This window comes from Bos indicus, chromosome 23 (assembly GCF_029378745.1).
Source record: "Bos indicus isolate NIAB-ARS_2022 breed Sahiwal x Tharparkar chromosome 23, NIAB-ARS_B.indTharparkar_mat_pri_1.0, whole genome shotgun sequence".
Lineage (NCBI taxonomy): Eukaryota > Metazoa > Chordata > Mammalia > Artiodactyla > Bovidae > Bos > Bos indicus.
The window spans coordinates 32,581,483-32,602,849 of NC_091782.1; the positions used below are offsets into that span (position 1 = coordinate 32,581,483).

Consider the following 21,367-nt stretch of genomic DNA (forward strand, 5'->3'; position numbering starts at 1 on the left):
TATAATGGAAATGGGTCTGTGCATAAAATGAAGAGACATATGTCCTTGAAAGCAGTGTAAATATTTCTGTAGATAGAACACCATAAATAATGCACACAATAATTTGACAAGCATTTATTAAACGCCTACTATGTGCTCAGCACTGTACTAGGCACTAAGGGGTGCAGAGATACAAATGTAAAAGTTATTATTCCTGCCCTCAAGGAGCTTACAATTTAATTTTGGAAATAAATACAAACATGAAACTACAATACAGAGTGCTAGAAAATAATTACAAAACAACATATTAGTAAGTGCATGGACCACACTACAAACTTAAAGGATCAGTGCTGAGGCAGCACAGAGTAAGGGAGGTCTCAGTGAGGTGAAATCACCAGGGAGAGCTCACTCAGAAGATATAATGGAAGCTAGGCTTTGAAGGGAGTAATGAACATGAGCTGGGGCCAAAGAGAAATCTAAGCAAAAGGAACAGCATGAAAAAGGCACAGAGGCAAGAGCTTTATAAGAGACATCAGTGGAAGGTCACAGAAGTGTGAGTATGATGAATCAAGGTGAATATGCTAGAGAGAAATGAGGCTCAGGTGGATTAAACATGAGGACAAGGTAATAGAGGACAAGGTTCTATCACTGCTCTGATAGGAATTACCTGATGTGAAAATTATCTTGATTATCTTGTGAAATGAGACATCAGAAAAATGGAGTTTGAGGAGGACAATCTTGGAAGCAAACAAGGTGGGGATCTTGGGAGCAAGGAAACTGAAAATTAAGAATTACAATACCCTGGGCCTCAGATGATATGGATCTGCAGAGAAGGATACGAAGAAATGGCAGAAACATGGGAAGGAAAAAAAAAAAAAAATTCAGCCTCAAGGAGAAAACTAAGAATTGGAATAACTTAACAAGATATTGGACATGAACAGTGAAAACCAGAAAAAGACTAAAAGACCACTCCAACTCTGGGATAAGAAATAGGAAGGGTGGTAAGTCTGTTAAGGATAAAGATGTTAACCAAAGATGCCTATTTAAAAGGAAAATGGGGATACAGTAATGAGTTCTGTCTCCAAATACCAAGTTATATAAGTACCCGTGGAAAAGTTCACAAGTTAAGAGACAACCCATAGGGTAGAAAATATTAAGTTACTGAAATATAGAAGTATAAATAATCCAAATGGATAAAGAGGAGTATAGAAAAAGTAGTGAATAAAATTAAGACAAGGATATTTTTTTCAGTGGACAGGAGGAAAAAAAGATGCATAGAGAAAAGCTAAAAGTGAAGAAAAGCGACCAATTCTCAAAGGAGAATTCCCAAGATGCAGGGTCAATTAAAAAATTATGAAATATAAGAAGGACAAGAACTGCGGCATTTCTGGCAATCCAATGGTTAAGACTCTGTATCCACTCTGCATCCCAGGGGGCACAGGTTCAACCACTGGTTAGGGAACTAAGGTCCCACGTTACCTGGGTTGACCAAAAAAAAAAAAAAAGGATAAGAGCTAAGAAAAGGCATTAATATTTATCCACTGGTGATTCTGAGGACATTTCAGTGGAGTGAGTACAAAAGCCAAAAACGAGTTTTAAGAATGCATTAATAAGGAAATGGGGTTTAACAACAGACGACATGTTTGAAAAACCATGAATGATAGAATAAGAAGAAAATGGTAGTTGGAAATGAGCACTAAAATTGAAGCTTTTACACATCTTATGCTGTAGGTGAACTTACTGTTGTCATCCTAAATGTCCATTTGCTTGGGCTAAGACAAGGATATTTCATTTTCCCCCATAATGCCACTTTCCCTGGGGCAGTTTAAGGAGAAGTATATTTTGAGTTATAAGTTACTGCTTTTCCTCCCAAGTTTTAAACATGTTTTACTTGTAGAATTTAGCTTTCTAATACTACAAAGCACCAAAATTATCAACATTTAAAGATGATATACTAAACCAAAATGACATTTTCAACCAATTTTCCAGTAATTGTAATGGATTTGCACTATACTGCATATTTCCTTCCCCAGTAACTTTTCAGCTAAGCCTCAGTTTCCTCATCTATAAAATGGAGGATATCATAAGATATCAAAATATCTATCATAAGCACGAGAAATACATAACTTAGGGTTTGGCACACAGTAAGTGCTCAATAAATAAAAGCAATAGCTAGACCCTCAGAACCAAGAATAAAACTAACTGTTCTATATGGTAATCAACCACGACCACCTTACTCAATGCAAAAAGTCTTTGAAACCTAAGATGTCTCTCCTAGGACCATGTTGGATGGCAACTGTTACAGAAGAACCACTTTATTATGCCAGGTCTTAAAAAGTTGAGGATGGGAGAAGAAAGTACTGGTGAACAGTTAATTTCAGATTACAAGTATAAAAATAGAATCTGCAGGATAAAGGAATTTAGTGCTGTCACTCATAGTTAGGAGCTCAAAGTAAGGTCATACAGACGGATCAATGCTAAGAGTGAAAACTGTAGACCAAGAAAGGACTTCTACTTATGCCCACAAAGAAACAACAGCCCTTTTCTGCTGTCTTAAACTATTTGGCTACATCTATAGGTGTGCTGAATCAGCCTTGACATATATTGTTCTGTCAAGTCATAGTCTTTTCTCACATGCATTCCAGTATAATACTCATCTTTCTGGTCATATTTTCTTTTCTCTAAATTTCTGCCAGATGCTCAGTAATTCTAAGAGTTAAGTAATCTGGCTTTACTTTACTTTGAGTAATTACATTACTTTGAGTAATGTAAAGTGATGTTAGCTGGTACATCTACAGTCATTTCAATACCACGGTGCTCTGCTAACAGCTTTCACTGGAAGACTACTGTTCCTCTGAACTATTTGCGAGGACTGTGTGCATACATGCACATGCATACACACACTCTCCCTCTGACAACGTACCCATCTTGTATAATATTTATACACAGGTAACATTGGCCTCAGGCAGAATTAGTATTTTACGGAAAGTAAGGCACAACTGAAGCAGAGAGCAAAGATCTAGAGACAACTAGATTTGTTTCTGGTTTCTTGTAATTTCAAGTACAAAGGAGTTAGGAATAGTAATCTATAGGCTAAAAAGAGGGAGAAGCAGAGGGAAAAGAGAAGAAAATAAAAGATAAGAAAAGCATTGTTTTGAAAAAGTTAACCAAAGAAACCAGGATGACAAATGACAAGTGGATATCAATGGTTCAATGAAATAGGTGTAGATAACTCTGATGTGATTAGTAATCAATATGTGCCATAGTGGGGTACAGAAGGGATGTTACAGAGAAGGAATTTATGATCCAAAAGGCAGACCTCTATGATGTATTATTTTATGACTGACTTTTACAAACATCAATCATAAAACATTATTAGTAAGTGCAGTCCTTGTTCAGGATAGTCACAGTGTGAAAATGTATAATTTCTCTTGGAACTTTCATTACAAGTATGAAATTACTTTCATTTCATTTCATATTCTTCTGAATAAGATTAATGGAATAAATTCCCATTCTGAAAGATGATTTTGGAAATAGCTAAAAGTTACTCAATTCCAAATACGGTGAATAAGTGCATAACCAGATGGTCAGAGATGAGATGAAATTCGAAGAGTAACAGAGTGTTTTTCTTGAATGGTGTATTAAATGGGAATCTTGAGTGTGTTCCAAATATCTAGAGGAATGGTAGTACTGGGAATAACAGTACTACTAGAATAGCTAGAACTGCCCAATTTAAAAAGACAACCCAAATTTGGATTCTTCTGTAAGTTATTGGTGGTAATTTTAAACCAGCCTCATTACTTTATACAGTATCCCTTGGTATACTGAAAGCTTCAAATATGAAATATAGTGCCTGGTGATGATGAGTTTAATATTGTGTCTTTGCTGGATTATAGAGGGAATGTACCAGAATTCAGAAGAAAGAGGAATTGTTAGGTGAGATACTCAACCAATGAACACTGAAGATATGTAAAGCTAACGGCAAGAAACAGATAAAGAGTGAGTGAGGTGCTGAGGCCATCTAAGGAGGTGGGTTCAAGGTCAAGCAAGAGTGGCAGACCATCCAGTCAGGGGGTCTGTACAGACTGACAGGAACCTGAGAGAACAGTACTGTGATGGACCAAAAGAGATGAGTGTACATTCTTTGCAGGATTTTTAAGACTTCTTCAAGCACCTGTCTTTTTCCCCCATGTGATGTCTTATTGAGGATAGTATAAATACCTATTTGTACCACAGTGTACAGTGGGAAGGTGGAAAGGAGAGTCAAATTACCAAAAGGTATAGCCATCCAAGCTCAAGAGCAGCTGAGCTGCTGCTGCTGAGTCTCCACTCACCTCTTTCTCTGCATCATTCCCACAACCATCACTAATGCGTCCACTTCCTTTGCTGACACAGGTACTGGGGCTGGGGGTGGTGAAGGATACGTATGGATGCTCAGGGACTCAGGGGAGTCAGTGAAGGTGATATATGAAGGAAAATGCTGGAGTGCTGTTAAAAATATAGCATTCTGAGTTTGCATGGGAATATGGATTTCCACTATCAGGAGCATTAGAATAAAATAAAATGTACACTTAAGCATAAATACATTAAGTGTTTATAAAAATTTCCCTAGAACTAGGAGCTCAGAAAGTTAAATATAAGTGTAAGTCTCATACAGAGGCTGCTTCAAACTCTAAAACAGCTTCTTAGATCAGATTAGGAGCACAAAATGCACCTTTAGGGGAATAAATGGGAGACAGGGATCACAGGAGATCGGAAGAAGCAGAGGAACTAGGAGTAGCTACTCTCAAACCTACAGCTACTCACCAAAAGACAAAGTTAAGTGCCTCAAGCCACACAAGCAGTTTTCTCTAATGCTATTTTAAGCTTCTAAAGGATCAGACCATCAGGAGCTCCATTCTATCAGACACCTCCTAAGATAGTCAAGCTAATTAATTTGTATCAAGGCACTGGACCCAAACTACTGAAGAGCTATTCTAACTTTGCCACCCCTATCAATCGGACCCTAGATAAGGTTGTAATATGTTGAACTTTCTGCCATTTTTTTTTTTTTTACAGTGAAAGACCTCTCACCAGCACACGGTTCCTCTAATGTTGAATTAACGCCCAATCTATGACTCAAGTTTTTCCCTAAACTCCTGTGGATTCAGATTTTTCTCCACTGTGGATTCTTTGATGTCGAATAAGACTTGACCTCTGAATAAAGGCTTTCCCACACTCATTACATTGATAGGGTTTCTCCCCTGTGTGAATTCTCAGATGCTGAATGAGGCCAGTGTTCCCATTGAAAGCTTTCCCACATTCTTTACATTTATAGGGTCTTTCTCCAGTGTGGATTCTCTGATGTTCAATAAGGCCTGACTTTTGACTGAAGGCCCTCCCACACTCATTGCATTTGTAGGGTTTCTCCCCAGTGTGGCTTCTCTGATGGCCAATAAGATGTGAGCTCCTCCTGAAAGTTTTCCCACACTCATCACACTCATAGGGCTTCTCCCCAGTGTGGATTCTCTGATGTCCAATGAGGTGTGAGCTATGACTGAAAGCTTTCCCACACTCATTACATTCATAGGGTCTCTCCCCACTGTGGATTCTCTGGTGCAGAATAAGGCCTGCACTCTGACTGAAAGCTTTCCCACACTGATTGCACTGATATGGCTTCTCCCCAGTATGGATTCTCTGGTGCAGGATCAGGCCTGTGTTTTGACTGAAGGCTTTACCACACTCCTTACAGTGGTAGCGTTTTACTTTGTTGTGGATATCCTGGTGGGAAAGAAGGGCTGACCTGTAACTGAAGGCTTTACCACATACATTACACTGATAGGGTTTCTCCCCAGTGTGGATTCTCCAGTGACGAACAAGGCCTGAACTCTGAGCAAAGCTCTTCCCACATTCATCACATTTATGTCGTCTCTCTTGGGTGGGATTTCCCCGCTGCCTCTCTAATGAGCCCAGAAGGTCTCGGGCTTCTCCAGGCTCAAGACCCCCGATAACATCCCCGTTGCATTTGGCAGCTGTCTCTCCATGTGGCTGGATTCCAGTAGATATTACCTGTTTTGAAGTTAATTCCCTGTTCTCATTCCTGGTCTCACCACCTGGAATAAAAATGTAATAAACATCAAGTGAATGTCACTTCCTAGTCTTTATGCTAGGAAAAAGAAATCAAGTAGAGGAAAGAAAAATACACATGGAGGTTAAGAATAAATGGAAACTTCCATCTGTCTCCAAAATGCCTTCATTAATATGGGGAGAAAGGAGCAGGGACAAACTGAAGTACCACATACGCCAACTACGGAATAACTGCCATCAAGAAACAGGGTTGCTGGAAGGAGAACTAAAGTAGAGAAGGGGGTCCCCTGAGGAGAAGCAGAAACTGGGGAGTGAGAAGGAATATGGAACTACAAAAAGATCTAATGAGTGGAGTAGGAATGAAAAACGCCCCAGTCATTAAAAGGGAGGAGCACAGTGGGTCTAAGTATGACATGGGAGATGTATATGAATGCAGAGAGCACCAAAAGATTTCAGTATCCAACTGGCAAAGAGACCAATACCCAGTCTACGGCCATACTACCCTGAATGCGCCCGATCTCGTCTGATCTTGGAAGCTAAGCAGGGTTGGGCCTGGTTAGTACTTGGACAGGAGACAAATACTCAGTTACAAACTGTAAGATAAGTCCTAGATAAGAGAGTAAAAAAGTTTCCTTTTATTTTTTAAAATTAATTTTTTCTGGTTATTTTTTTATTGAAGTACAGGAAATTCATAATATTGTTTGCTTCGGGTGTATGGTAAAGTGATTAAGTTACACATATATGTGTATATATATACTCTTTTTAAAATTCTTTTTCATTATAGCCTATTATAAGATACTGAATATAGTTTCTGAATATTGTTGTTTATCTATTGTATATATGGTAGTGTGTATCTTAAACCCATATATCCCATATTCTTAATTTATCCCTCCTCCCACCTTCCTCCTTGATAAGCGTAAGTTTGTTTCTGTTTTGTAAATAAGTTCATTTGTACTATTTTTTGGATTTCACTATTTTTAGATTCTCTGACTTACTTCATTTAGTGTGATGATCTCTAAGTCCATCCATGTTGCTGTAAATGGTATTATTTAATTCTTTTTACAGCTGAGTAATATTCCATTATACACACACACCCCCACCTACCCAACCTCCACATCTTTATTCATTCATCTGCTGATGGACATTTAGGTTGCTTCTAAGTCTTAGCTATTGTAAATAATGTTGCACTGAATATGGCGGTGCATTTCTTTTTAAATTAAAGCATCTGTCTTCTCTGGATATACATCCAGGAGTGGGATTGCTAGATCATATGGTAACTCTATCTTTAGTTTTTTAATGAACCCCATATTATTTTCCATAGTGGCCACAAAATTTTCCTTTCAGAACTCCAGAAGTCTCAATATTTTCTCTTTCTGTTGGATCCTGAGTTTAAACTCAATGGAATGATGCTAAAGCTGAAACTCCAGTACTTTGGCCACCTCATGTGAAGAGTTGACTCATTGGAAAAGATTTTGATGCTGGGAGGGATTGGAGGCAAGAAGGGAAGGGGACAACAGAGAATAAGATGGCTGGATGGCATCACTGACTCAATGGACGTGAGTCTCAGTGAACTCCGGGAGTTGGTGATGGACAGGGAGACCTGGCATGCTGTGATTCATGGGGTCCCAAAGAATCAGACACGACTGAGCGACTGATCTGATCTGATCTGATGTGTTTCAGAAAGCTCAAAGCTACTGTACACATAAACAAAAGATCTTTAACAATAACAACCAGAGCTCTCCTTACCCAGGGAGAACATGTTTCTATAATTCTCTGGCCTGTTATCTCTACTCGGATCTTTCTGGGATGAATCAAGAAGCCATTCTTCTCGAATTAGGGACACAGCCATGTCTTCAATCTTCTCTAAAGTCTGAAACAAAACAAGATGCTCATTTGGGGACTGGGACTGTTCCACAGCTTAAACCCAGAGTATCAGAGAGACCCATCAGGGGTGGAGAGGATCATGACATGAGAAAGTACCATGTAAAGGGATCTGCGAAGTTGGCTGGGAAGAGCAGGAAAATGCATCAGATTTACTGGGGGTGGGGGGGTAGAATCAAGGATCAATCTGTCTCTATGCATTAGGATGTGGAGCAATTTCTTAAGTGAGTACTGCTACAGACAGTCTAGACATGGGGTAGATGCCACAAACATTCTGAGTAGAGCTATGAGGTTTCAGTGAGAAGAAGCACACTCACCTGGAACCCTGCTGTAAGCAGTGTAGCTGTCATCTCCTGGTCTCGAGGACTTCCTTTCTGGGAAGGGGTAGGACTCTGTGAAACTGATATGGCTGAGAGGAGAAAGGAGATACGAATGAGACCAGCCTTGTCCTATGGTTATAGGAACCAGCACTAACATATTCCAAAATTTTGTATATTTCAGCAGATATGCATGCCAGAGATTTTGCATATGAAATTCTGTTAGTCTTCGACTACGTGTCCATACCTATGGTTGCCCACAAAACACCTGTACTTTGATGGTCCACTCAGCTTGAAGCTACCTGTCAAAAATAGAATGTTTACTGGTTTCCTAACAGGAATTGCTTTACAATTTCTTCTCTACCATCAAAGCTATAGTCCATTCTTGTGCTTGTACACAGTATTTCTTTAGGTCCTAATCTTTTGTCAAACTGAATATGGGAACAAATCTATCTCTACTAACTCTATCACTTTTTTGAAATGTCTACCATGACTGCCAGTATCTGCTTCCTATAGATATCAGACAGGGTAATAAAAAAATCAAAATGGACTACTGTGTCTTGCACAACAGGTATTAGAATTTTACATAAGAATTGTTTTAGAAACATTAAAAATCTAGTAATTTAAAACAAACTATGAAACCACATAAATAAAAAAATAAGAAACATAGTGCAAGTATGATATGAGACTAGAACATCTTGTTCTATAAAAAAGTAAGAAAAATCACAAAAATTATGGAGAAAAGTCAATAGGACGCAGGAGTGAGATGGAAGAGGCCTCCTATAGCCAACCCTGAGACAATTTAAGCATCAAAATAAAGAGAATAACAGAAAGAAAAAAAATGAATTTATGAGTACATATTGATAAATAAAAAATGAGTAAAATAAAATGGGGGAAGGAGGGAACACTCTCCATTACAGTAAACAAATAAATACAAAAACATTGTACAGGAGGTAGTGACCAAAACCATCCCAAAGAAAAAGAAATGCAAGAAGGCAAAATGGTTGTCTGAGGAGGCTTTACAAATAGCTGAGAAAAGAACAGAAGTGAAAAGCAAGGGAGAAAGGGAACGATATACCCAACAGAATGCAGAGTTCCAGAGAATACCAAGGAGAGGTAAGAAGGCCTTCTTCGATGAACAATGCAAGGAAGTAGAGGAAACAACAGAATGGGAGACTAGAGATTTCTTTAAGAAAACTGGAGATATGAAGGGAACATTTCATGCAAGGATGGGCATGATAAAGGACAGAAACTAATAGCGGCAGAGGAGATTAAGAGAAAGGAAGAATGCACAGAAGAACTATACAAAAAAGATCTTAATGACTCAGATAACCATGGCTGTGTGGTCATTTACCTAGACCTGACAACCTGGAGTGTGAAGTTAGGTGGGCCTTAGGTAGCATTACTACAAACAAAGCTAGTGGAGGTGATGGAATTCTAGCTGAGCTATTTAAAATCCTAAAGGATGATGCTGTTAAAGTGTTACACTCAGTATGTCAGAAAATTTGGAAAACTCAGCAGTTGCCACAGGACTGGAAAAGGTCAGTTTTCATTCCAATCCCCAAGAAGAGCAATGCCAGAGAATGTTCAAATTACTGGACAATTGTGCTTATTTCGTATGCTAGTAAGGTAATGCTTCAAACTAGGCTTCAAAATCCTTCAAACTAGGCTTCAGCAGTATGTGAACCGAGAACTTATAGATATACAAGTTGGACTTAGAAAAGGCAGAGGAACCAGATATCAAATTGCCAACATTCACTGGATCATACAGAAAGCACAGGAATTCCAGAAAAACACCTATTTCTGCTTCCTTGACTATGTGAAAACCTTGGGCTGTGTGTATCCGGCAAGCTGTGGAAAATTCTTAAAGACATGGGAATACCAGACTATCTCACCTGTCTTCTCAGAAACCTGTATATGGGTCAAGAAGCAACAGTTACAATCTTACATGGAACAACTGACTGGTTCAAAATTGGGAAAGGAGTATAACAAGGCTGTATATTGTCATTGTTTATTTAACTTATATGCAGAGCACATCATCTGAAATGCCAGGCTGTATGAATCACAAGTTGGAATCAGGATTGCTGGGAGAAACATCAACAACCTCAGATATGCAGACGACACCACCCTTATGGCAGAAAGTGAAGAGGAACTAAAAAGCCTTTTGATGAAAGTGAAAGTGGAGAGTGAAAAAGTTGGCTTAAAGCTCAACATTCAGAAAATGAAGATCATGGCATCCAGTCCCATCACTTCATGGCAAACGGAAGGGAAAAAAGTAGAAGCAGTGACAGATTTTCTTTTCTTGGGCTCCAAAAATCACTGCAGATGGTGACTGCAGCCATGAAATTAAAAGATGGTTGCTCCTTGGAAGGAAAGCTATGACAAACCTAAACAACATATTAAAAAGCAAAGACCACTTTATTGACAATGGTCTGTATACTCAAAGCTATGGTTTTTCCAGTAGTCATGTATAGATGTGAGAGGTGGACCATAAAGAAGGCTGAGCGCCAAAGAATTGATGATTTCAAATTATGGTGCTGGAGAAGACTCTTCTAAGTCCCCTGGACTGCATGGAGATCAAACCAGTCAATTCTAAAGATCAACCCTGAACATTCACTGGAAGGACTGATGCTGAAGCTGAAACTCTAATACTTTGGCCACCTGATGTGAAAAGCCAACTCACTGGAAAAGACCCTGATGCTGGAAAAGACTGAAGGCAAAAGGAGGAGAAGGGGCAATAGAGGATGAGAGGGTAAGATGGCATCACTGACTCTATGGAGATGAATTTGAGCAAACTCCAGGAGATACTGAAGGACAGGGAAGCCTGGCATGCTGAACTCTATGGGGTCACAAAGAGTTGGACATGACTTAGCGACTGAACAACAATGATAGAAAATAATCACTTTAGCAATCATTGATTCAATGAAGGAGCATCAACAAATACTAAAACTAGTGTTTCAGCAACACAAGTTTGATGAAGACCAGGGTATTTACTGATACACAGACTCAACAGTATATCCCCAGAAATTACTTATTAATTACAAAGGGAAAAACAGTAACAAAAACCTAGCAAGGACAACCTTAAAAAAGTCATCGAAAAAAACACTACCAACAATAGACAAATTCCTGTCATATTCCTGAGAAGGATACAAAATCACTTGTGAGGTGTTCCTGCCAAATAGGCACAATTTGAATCTAAATAAGAGAAAACATCACACAAACTCAAATTGTTGTCATTCTACAAAATAATTGACTTGTACTCTTCACAAATTCAAGATTATGGAAGGCAAAGAAAGGCTGAGGAACTATTCCAAGTAAAAGGTGAGTAAAGAGACAGGATAACTATTTGCAAAGTGTGATCCTGGACTAGACTCTGGAAAAACTTTGGGACAGCTGGCAAAATATGAGTGTTTTATAACTGTGATCAATTCATTGTGGTATCTATGAAAATGCTCTTGTTTAAGAAAAGACATACTGAAGTACAAATAAAATGGCATGGGATACCAACAAAATCTAAAAATGCCTATGCCTATGCAGTAAATACACTGTGGTAACAGAAACATACGAAGCTATAAAATCCCCAAATTCTTTCATTTGTTCTTGAATTTACCACTGGGACTGACAGTCTGTATTTGAAGCTTAGATGAAATTTAAATCAGATCTTATGACCAGTCTGTAAACAGCAGATTCTAGTTCTTGGTTCAAGGAACTAGATAGGTGTCCTGAATGTACTTTCTTTCCTTTTCACTTCCTCCCTCCTCAGCAGTGAAATCTGGCTCCTCACCTCTATCATGTGGCCCTTGGAGAACTGCAGATTTGTGCTGCATTGCCACAGGTTGGAGCTGAGTATCTGGAGGCTCCGGTGCAGATTCTGAATGCATCAACTCCTCCCAGAGTACCCTATGTCCATGTGGACGAGCTGGGACCTAGAAACAAGACAGTTGCATTACAAGGAATCCCTCTGAGAAATGAAGTGAACAATGTAAGAAAAAGCACATCTAAAGGAATACATATGGGGGAAGGAAAAAGCAGAATCTTAATTACTTCAAAGGGGCAGTAAGGAACACAAACATGCTGATTCGCACAGAAAGGCATCATTTATGCTTAGCACTGAAGAAAAAGATTTCTGCTGATGCCCTCCTTGATGCACAAAATGCTGATACTTTGTACTCTCAAGAAAGGAGAAGAATGATAAACAGCAACTTAAAGCAGTACTCTTCAGCGGAAAAAATTTTTGATAAGAAACTAGGAAATCTGAGTTCTGGCCTCAGATCTATCTTTAGTTATTTGGTTGCCCCTGGAAAATAAGTTCTCTATGCATCAGTTTCCCATCTGGCAAACAGAACAATAATACAACTGCAGGGATGTTATGAGGATTAAAAAAAAATGGATTTATATCCTTTACAAGAATAAAAAGAACTCTATAGATAGAAGCCACGCCACAATATAACTATTTTCATTCTCCTATAACAAAACTCATGCTCAGCATTTATTCTCCCACTTTGTATCAACGTCCCTCCACCCAGCTCCCTGGATTCTCACAGTCACAGCATGCCCACCTCCTTCTACGTACCGGCCGTCCCAATATATCAATTTGCCTTTCCAAATCCTCCAGTAGGGTCACCACTTCCTCTCCATTCTCTAGCTGATGTTCCTTCACCAGAGTCTGGAGCTCCTCAGGCAGGATAGTCAAGAACTGCTCTAGCACCAGCAGCTCCAGGATCTGCTCCTTGGTGTTCAAATCTGGCCTCAGCCACTGATGGCAAAGTGCGCGGAGTTGGATCAGAGCTTCTCGGGGTCCTAGTGTCTCTTGGTAGCATAACTTCCTGAAGCGTAGGCGGAACAGCTCTTGGCCAGGAGGGTTATTTTCATGTAGACTTGATTCCTGGTCCCAACCATGATCTTCCTCTACCTTGACAATTACAAGGTCCTCTTCAGGAACCTGGTCTGGTGGGGATGGGGCTAAAGACTTTCTTGATTCTGCTGCCATTTAGGGCCAGAAAAGCTCAGGAGACTCGTTTCTACTATGTTTCTTTATCTTCTTAAGAGAAGAACCTTCTGAGGGCCTCTTCTTTAAGGGTACTTCTTTGGGGACAGAAAATGACAAATAGTGTAAAGGCAAGCCAAAGGTCACAATAATTTACTGAGATATCTTAACAAGTTCCCTACCATGACATGGATGTCATTTAAGTGATCCTCTCCAGAAATAACTCCTTGCCTTCTTAGCCTTCTGCCATGCCAATTCCATCTGGGAATTCCTTCTGCTTTCTCTCCTGGGGATGTGGAACATGGCTAAACAAAGTCAGGAAACCATGTAGACTGGGTCTAATTGAAATTCCATATTTAATCTCATCTGACACTCAGTGCTACTGATTTGATTCCTTTCAGCATTTGCTATACCAGCTATACTGTTTTGACACACTGCAGCTCTTAACCTGCCCCTCACTCTCAACATGAGACTAATTTCCACATAATATAGCTAAAGGTATTGTCAAGAAAGGTCCTAACACTTTCCTCTTCTCCACTTAACATTCCTTATCCCACATGTACTCCACCCCCAACCCCACTCCCAACCCCCTGGTCTCCACACTAACTTCCACTATGGACTTTATTTCAAGCTTTGTAAAGTCTTCTCTAGGGCATAGGTTCTGTACCTCTAAGGAACCTGAATGCCCTATCAACACTTGCAACCCCCAAACCTAGTCCCACAAACTAATGACACACAATGTTTTAGAAATAAAATTATACAGTATGTAGCCTTTTGAGTCTGGCATATCTTCTAGCATATTGTACTTGATTCATCAACGTTAGTATATGTATCAGTTTACTCCTTATATAGCACAGCATGGCAAGCATTCACCAGTGGACTTCCTATAACCATTTGCTTCAGTCGTGTCTGACTCTTTGCCACCCCAAGGACCATAGCCTGCCAAGCTCCTCTGTCCATGGGATTCTCCAGGCAAGAATACTGGAGTGGATTGCCATGCCCTCTTCTAGAGGATCTTCCCAACCCAGGGATAGAACCTGTGTCTCTTACGTCTCCTGCATTGGCAGGCGGGTTCTTTACCACTAATGCCACCTAACAAGCCCTCTTATTCCTTATACGGATAAATGTTCATCCATTCTCTAGTTTAGACTATCTCAGTTGCTTCCAGTTTTTGATGATTACCAATAAGGCCACTATAAGTATCTGCATATGAATTTTTGTGTGAACATTTCTCCTGGGTAAATATCCAGAAAAAAAAACTGCTGGGTCATAAGGTAAGTATATGGATAACTTTATGAGAGACTGCCCGACTGTTTCCCAAAGTGGCTATAATATTTTGCATTCCACTAGCAATATGTGAGAACTGCAATTGTTCTACATTCTGACCAGCATTTGAAACACACACATACACATATAGATAGACACATACACATAGATTTTGGTATTCTAAAAGACATAGTGGTATTTCATAAGGTTTTAATTTGCATTTCTCTACTGACTAATAATGCTGAGCATCCTTTCCTGTGCTTATTTGCCATTCATATAATTGGTCCTTCAATCCATGGGTTCCAACGTTCCTGGATTCAATCAATCATGGATCAAAGATATTTGGGGAGAAAAAATTCCAGAAAGTTCCAAAAGGTAAAACATAAATTTGCCACACATCACCAACTATTTACAAAGCATTTATATTTTATTAGGGATTGTAAGTAATCTAGAGATGATTTAAAGTATACAGGAGGATATGCATAGGTTATATGCAAAGACTATTATATTTTACATAAAGACTTGAGCATCAACAAATTTTAGTATCCAAGAGGGTCCTGGACCCAATTCCCCATGGATACCAAGAGACAACTGCATCCTCTTTGACTTTTTCCTATATTTAGAATTCGATTTTTAAAAATAATTGACTTTTGAGAATTCTTTACATATTTTGGATATAAGTCCTTTACGAAATATGTGACTTGCAAATATCTCCCCCTTTCCATTCTTTTAACAGTGCCTTTTTAAGAACAGAAATTCATAATTTTTTGAAATTTAATTTGTCAACTTTTAGGGATTGTACTATTGTTGTCATATCTAAGAAGTTTTTGCTTAATCCAAGGACACAAAGATTATAGTTTAAATTTTTACTTTTAGGTTTATAATCGCTTTTAAGTTAGTTTTTGTTCAGAGTTTGAAGTATGGATGGAGGTTCATATAGGTATCAAATTGTTGCAACACTATTTGCAGAAAAGATTAAACTTTACGTATTGAAGTATCTTACGTCTTTGTATCTTTGTCAAAAATCAATGGACTGTGTGTGTGGATCTCCTTCTGGAATCTCGATTTTGTTCCACTGATGTATATGTTATTCCTTTCGCCAATACAAACTGTCTTGACAGTTGTGGCTTTTTAAATCTTAAAATAAATTACTAAGAGTCCTGTAACTTTGTTGTTCATTTTCAGAATTATTTTAGTTTTTCTAGTTCTGTTGCCTTTTGGTATAAATTTTATAAATGTCTTCTAAAAAACAAAAAACAAAACTCCTGGAATAGGATTTGTGTTGATTCTATAGTTCAGTTGAGAGACAAGTGACATCTAAACAGTATTGCTTCCCATCTCATAAACATGGTATGTCTGTCTATTTATTTAAGTTTTCTAATTTCTTTCATTAGTACTCAAACTACCTATTCTCAAAGGACTGGATAAAATGCTTTCTTCTTTAAAATCCTTTCTTAATGATTCCAATTGGAAATGATTTCCCTCTTAGTCTACATATCTGTTACACAAGTATCACTTCAATGTTATTTTTGCCATAATTGTGTATTATTAGTTGCAAAGGAGTTTTGACTTTCTAACTTGATTCTATATTTCCTATGAGTAGAGATCTTTATCTTTTATCTTATTGATAGAATGGAAGAAGATTAGAGGGCTATTATTTATAATACTCAACACAGACTGTATTTGTATTTGTTGAGCAGTTAAGTTTTACATATAACGCCCGAGTCTTTACACTTATTCAATGACAGGGGCCTGTTTATTTGTGGGATATATATCTATGGCTTTCACCTTTGGTATCTGGCATCACTCTTGCCTGCAGTAGCAGTGGTAAGTGATCTTTCTGCCCTGTTATGCTTTTCTTCATGTTCCATAAAGCTGCTTATTGTGGGTTGAATTGTGTCCCTCCAAAAAAAAAATGTTGAGGTACTAACCCTTGGTACTTGTGAATTTGACCTTATTTGGAAATAGACTCTTTGCCGTTTTAATCAAATTAAGATGAGGTTATATTGGAGTGAAAGTGAAAGTGAAGTCGCTCAGTCATATCCGACTCTTTGCGACCCCATGGACTGTAGCCTACCAGGCTCTTCTGTCCATGGGATTTTCCAGGCAAGAGTACTGGAGTGGGTTGCCATTTCCCTCTCCAGGGGATTTTCCCAACCCAGGGATCAAACCCGGGTCTCTGGCATTGTAGGCAGACGCTTTTATATATTGGAATAGGGTGGCCCTTTAAGCCAATATGACTAGTATATTTATAATAAGAGAAAAGACATGGAGATTGACACATACAAAGAGAAGGCCATGTGAAGACAGAAGACAGTCATGTAACTAGGGCGGTAGAGATGGAGTTATGCAGTTTCAAGTCAAGGAACGCCAAGGATTGTCAGTAACGATCAGAAGTTAGGAGAGTATGACCCTGCTATCACACTGACCTTAGACTTTGGCCATCGTAACTATGGGGAATAAATTTCTGTGGAAGCCATCCAGTTTGTGGTACTATGTTATGGCAGCCCTATCAAACTAAATACACTGCTAGAGAGACTGTCTTAACACATACGTAATACAACTCACCTCCTTAAAATCTTTCAATAAGGAACTTAACTCTTCACCATGGAATGTAAGGCCCTTTATGATATGTAAAACTGTCTTGCTTTATCTGCTATAAACTTTCCTTTACAGGGCTTCCCAGGTGGCTCAGAGGGTAAAAGCATCTGCCTACAATGTGGGAGACCCGGGTTCGATCCCTGGGTTGGGAAGATCCCTTGGAGAAGGAAATGGCAACCCATTCCAGTACTCTTGCCTGGAAAATCCCATGGACAGAGGAGACTGGTAGGCTACAGTCCATGGGGTTGCAAAGAGTCGGATATGACTGAGCTACTTCACTTGCACTTTTTTTTCTTTCTCCTTCATACAGCCTTTTCCAAATGTGGCCTTCTCCTATCCCCATTCTGCTGTAGAGCTCTTTAGCTCAGTGGTTCTCAATTCCTCCCATATCCCAGATATTTAGCAATGTCTGGAAACATTTGGGAAGGGATGCTACTAGTAGCTAGTAGGTAGAGGCCAGAGATGTGATTAAACATCCTACAATGTATAACATAATTCTCCATAAAAAGAATGATCTGGTTAAAAGTGTCAGTGTTATGGCTGATAAACCCTAGTGTTGCAGAAATCACTGAACTCTAACTTGAAAGTCTCAGCTTATCTATTACCTTTTAAATCAGGTCTTCCCTGTTGCCCCCACTCCTCAGCTGCCAACATCCCCCACCCTGGAAGATTAAGGTGCTCATTTTTGCCAAGTTATTTTTTGCAAGGTGTCCGCACAGGATTTATCACATTGTATAGAATATGTACTGCAAATGTCTGCCCATGGTCATGGTCTTTGTGACAGTGATCTTTTTCTTTGTATCTCTTTGTAACTTATATTACATATTTGTAGGCCAGAAAGATCACAATGGCAACACTGTGGACAAGGGCCTGGAGAAAATATAACTGAAGGCAGCACTGTAGAGAATAGAGAATAGCATAACTAAAGGAGGCATATCCAAAAGCAATTGGCAAGAAATGCTAATATCAAGATAAATTCACAGACCTGTAGTCCATCTAGGGAAAGAAGAGGTCAGCACTTAGAAATCAGATTACATATTGTTACTGACATGAGTCTTCAAGTCAGTGTCTCTATCTTTCAGGCATCTGAGGCCAAGAGAGTAAGGTAGGGTTGGCCCAAAGTCTCTCAAACTAATGAAACACAGCGCTTCTTTCCATAAAAAAGCCCATACGCACAAAAGTTTACATTTTCAGTGTTCGTACATCAAACATCCTCCAAAGAACTCCAAGAAGGTTAAGAACCCCTATTTAGAGAATGTGGACAGAAAAGGAAGAGAATTTGAAAAATTATCTTTAAAATCAAGACAGACTGGTAACAACAGTTTGGTGAGGAAAGTACAGATGAAGAAACCAGGGAGCAAGAGATAAAATTAAATATGGTGATTAACAACAAAGGGTTTAATTCATAGATAATAACTTTACAGAGAAGTGGGGGAATTTTCTGGTATAGAGATTTGAGGGAAGAATGAAATCTGTCTTAGCAAAAGGCTGAGATTTTGTGGAGGGTTTGAGACAAGGGGTAAAGAGAGACACTTTTGTTTTGAACACACAGGACCAACATCCATGGTTTTTAAAATAATTCACTTAAAAAGTCAATAAAAATTTAATAAATCCATTACTATGGGACATGAATTCTAAGCTCTAATTGTTTTGAATGCATAGTCATAGTTTTAGGAAATTTAGACAAATTTCCTAAAGTCAAGGTTCATCTTTAACTACTGAACTACTGGCCACCTTCCACCTTATAATCAATACTCATTAATATTAGCTATAAAAAGTTTCAATGTTAAGTGTGCATCATTCAAGAACTTTACATTGTTGATATTAAAATAGTAGTATAGTACTAAACGATATTTTAAAAAGTCTCAACAGTGAAACTTATGGGAGTCATCTGTTAGGTTTGTTCATATTTCAAATCATATCAACCAACAAATCTTGTCCATTATCCGTTTGATTATTCTTTTTAGTAGCTCATTTTCCTGTTTTGGTCTCGTCCCTCTTTAATCAGACAGTTTTTGAAAGTTACAGCCTATAACCAAGTACAAAGATATGTACTACAAAATTAGTCCACTATAAATATAACACCTTCCTCTCAGTTTTGTGTATATGCCCCTGTACTTAAATTAAGTTGGTAAGCACCGTGTGGATAAAGACTGCTTCTTACATCCTCTTTTAAGAATACTTCATCAACTTTATTGATTTAGGAAATTAAAAAAATCTTTAAAGCTTCTTCTCATTTTTAATGCAATAATATTGTGAACTACTGAAGACATGTTTTAACACCATTACCTTTTTAATAGATGAAGAAAGAATGCTTTCTTCCTTTAGACTAATTTGTCTAATTTGGGATGTTTGGGAGCTGAAATAAAACCAAGCAAAGGTATTTTCCAGGCTTTAAAAATCAAGGTGAAGCAAACACTGTGTTTTATAGGTATCTCAAACTGTGTAAGTTGAATATTTTAACATCCACATTTTACACTTAACTACAGCAGAAATTCAAAATATGTATGCATTTGCTAAAACTATGATTACTGCATAAGTATACTTAACTTGAACTAATCAAACAACAGAAATATGTATTTTTTAGAGGTGGTAGTGACAAAAGTTATTCATGAGTCACCTGAATTTCAGAAATGGGGCCCCTCCTAAAGAGTTTTCAGGCATCTGCTTCAACTAGCTTTAATAAACAAAGTATTCTGAATAAGGTTGAATTTTATATTACCGCAAAGTTGTCAAAAACTGTTTCGTTGTACATTATCCAGTCAACACACTGTCATTTTCTGAATACACTACAGAAAGCAAAACAAACTAAGCAGGAAAAACAGGTTTCCAAGGACAACTGGGGTTTCCAAAAACAATATATATATATATATATATTTTAATGACAATTGTGACGGAAATGCAAAACTGTTAAATAAAAACAATTCAAATAGTGGACAGTGGTCAATAAAAGATAACAAAGGGACAGTTTTCTACTTTAAGACAAATAAGACTGACTGCAAATAACACCACAAACGATTAGCGATGAAGAAAGCGTATCTTCACTGAAGGTTCCTTAGGAAAAAGTTTGGGCACGCGGACTCGGCCTGCGCTGGCAAGCAAAGCGACCCTTAACCGACCGAATCACCCCGGGGCGCAGACCTCGGCTCAGGGCCCCTCTCCAGACCCCTCAGGCTTGTCCTCAGCTGCGGCCTGGTCTGGCCACAAAGCGTTCCTGTTTCCTCCGGCCCAAGGCCGGACTGTACTCACCGTGAGTTCCAGGGGCGGCCCGCGGTGGGGAAGGATGCTACAAACGGTGGACAGACCCACAGGAACGGCTGCAAGAAGAGAGGTGCGAAAGCAGCAGCCGGCCCAGGACCCTCCAGCCCCTAACTTCCAGACGTGAAGAGGCACACCGCCGGCCAACATGCATGTTGCCCCAAGCCACTTCCGGGAGCTCTCTAGGAATCCTGGAGGTCTGAAAGCTCTATGGTCGGACCAATGAGCCAACTGGGCCACCACGCCCCTCACAACCGAACGCTAGGCCTCGCTGTCTTTTTGCGTCTACGCGTCGCAGGATTGCGCGCGGCTCTAAGGCGCCGGGAAAGTTGTGATAAATAACGGACTGTGGCGTCACTTCCGCCTCGCGCACTGGGGCCAACGACCCTGCTCCGCACACTCGCTGGGGACGTAAAGGTCCCCCGGAGAGCTGATCCGAGGGCTTGCGGAGGCCAGGGCTGGGAGCAGGCGGTAGCTGGGGTAGCGGTGGAGGATGCACGTCAAGGATCCTTATGATGCTAAGTAACTAGACTTGCGTTTGGCCGGGTTAGATATCCCTGCACTTTATTGTTCTCTCTCCATAAACATATCCAACCCTCCCACGTAGACTGCAAATTTCTTGAGGAATTCCAGTTTATCATGGTTCATAGAAAATATGAATTCTTTCGAGTCTTTACATATGTTCCACCCTTTCCTATTTTAATGAACTACAGTCTCTTACAAAATCTGCTTTGCAGTTTAGCTTTTTTAGTACTGAGTTAAGTTTAGGATTAACTTTAGGGGACTTCCCTGGTGGTTCAGACGGTAAAAGCATCTGCCTACAATTCAGGAGACTTGGGTTCAATCCCTGGGTTGGGAAGATCCCCTGGAGAAGGAAATGGCAACCCATTCCAGTATTCTTGCCTGGAAAATTCCATGGACGGAGGAGCCTGGCAGGCTACAGCCCATGGGGTCGCAAAGAGTCAGACACGACTGAGCGACTTCATTTAAGTTTAGGATTATGACGTAATCT

The 21,367-nt window shown here is 39.3% G+C and overlaps 1 protein-coding gene across 5 annotated transcripts; it reads right to left on the reverse strand.

The window, feature by feature from the left end:
* Positions 1-99: 99 nt before the first annotated feature.
* On the reverse strand, positions 100-20,652 carry ZKSCAN8 (zinc finger with KRAB and SCAN domains 8). 5 transcript variants are annotated; one of them, XM_070777524.1, is made up of 7 exons: positions 20,347-20,652; positions 13,413-13,516; positions 12,817-13,325; positions 12,028-12,169; positions 8,244-8,335; positions 7,792-7,915; positions 100-6,071 (listed from the first exon to the last, which is right to left on the reverse strand). In XM_070777524.1, the coding sequence occupies exons 3-7, from the start codon at positions 13,231-13,233 to the stop codon at positions 5,110-5,112; spliced, it is 1,737 nt and encodes a 578-aa protein (XP_070633625.1). In that variant the 5' UTR covers positions 13,234-13,325; positions 13,413-13,516; positions 20,347-20,652; the 3' UTR covers positions 100-5,109. The 5 variants fall into 5 exon arrangements, with proteins under 5 accessions (XP_070633625.1, XP_070633622.1, XP_070633624.1 ...); XM_070777521.1 differs by having other exon boundaries at positions 12,817-13,328; XM_070777523.1 differs by lacking the exon at positions 13,413-13,516.
* Between the last annotated feature and the right edge of the window lie 715 nt (positions 20,653-21,367).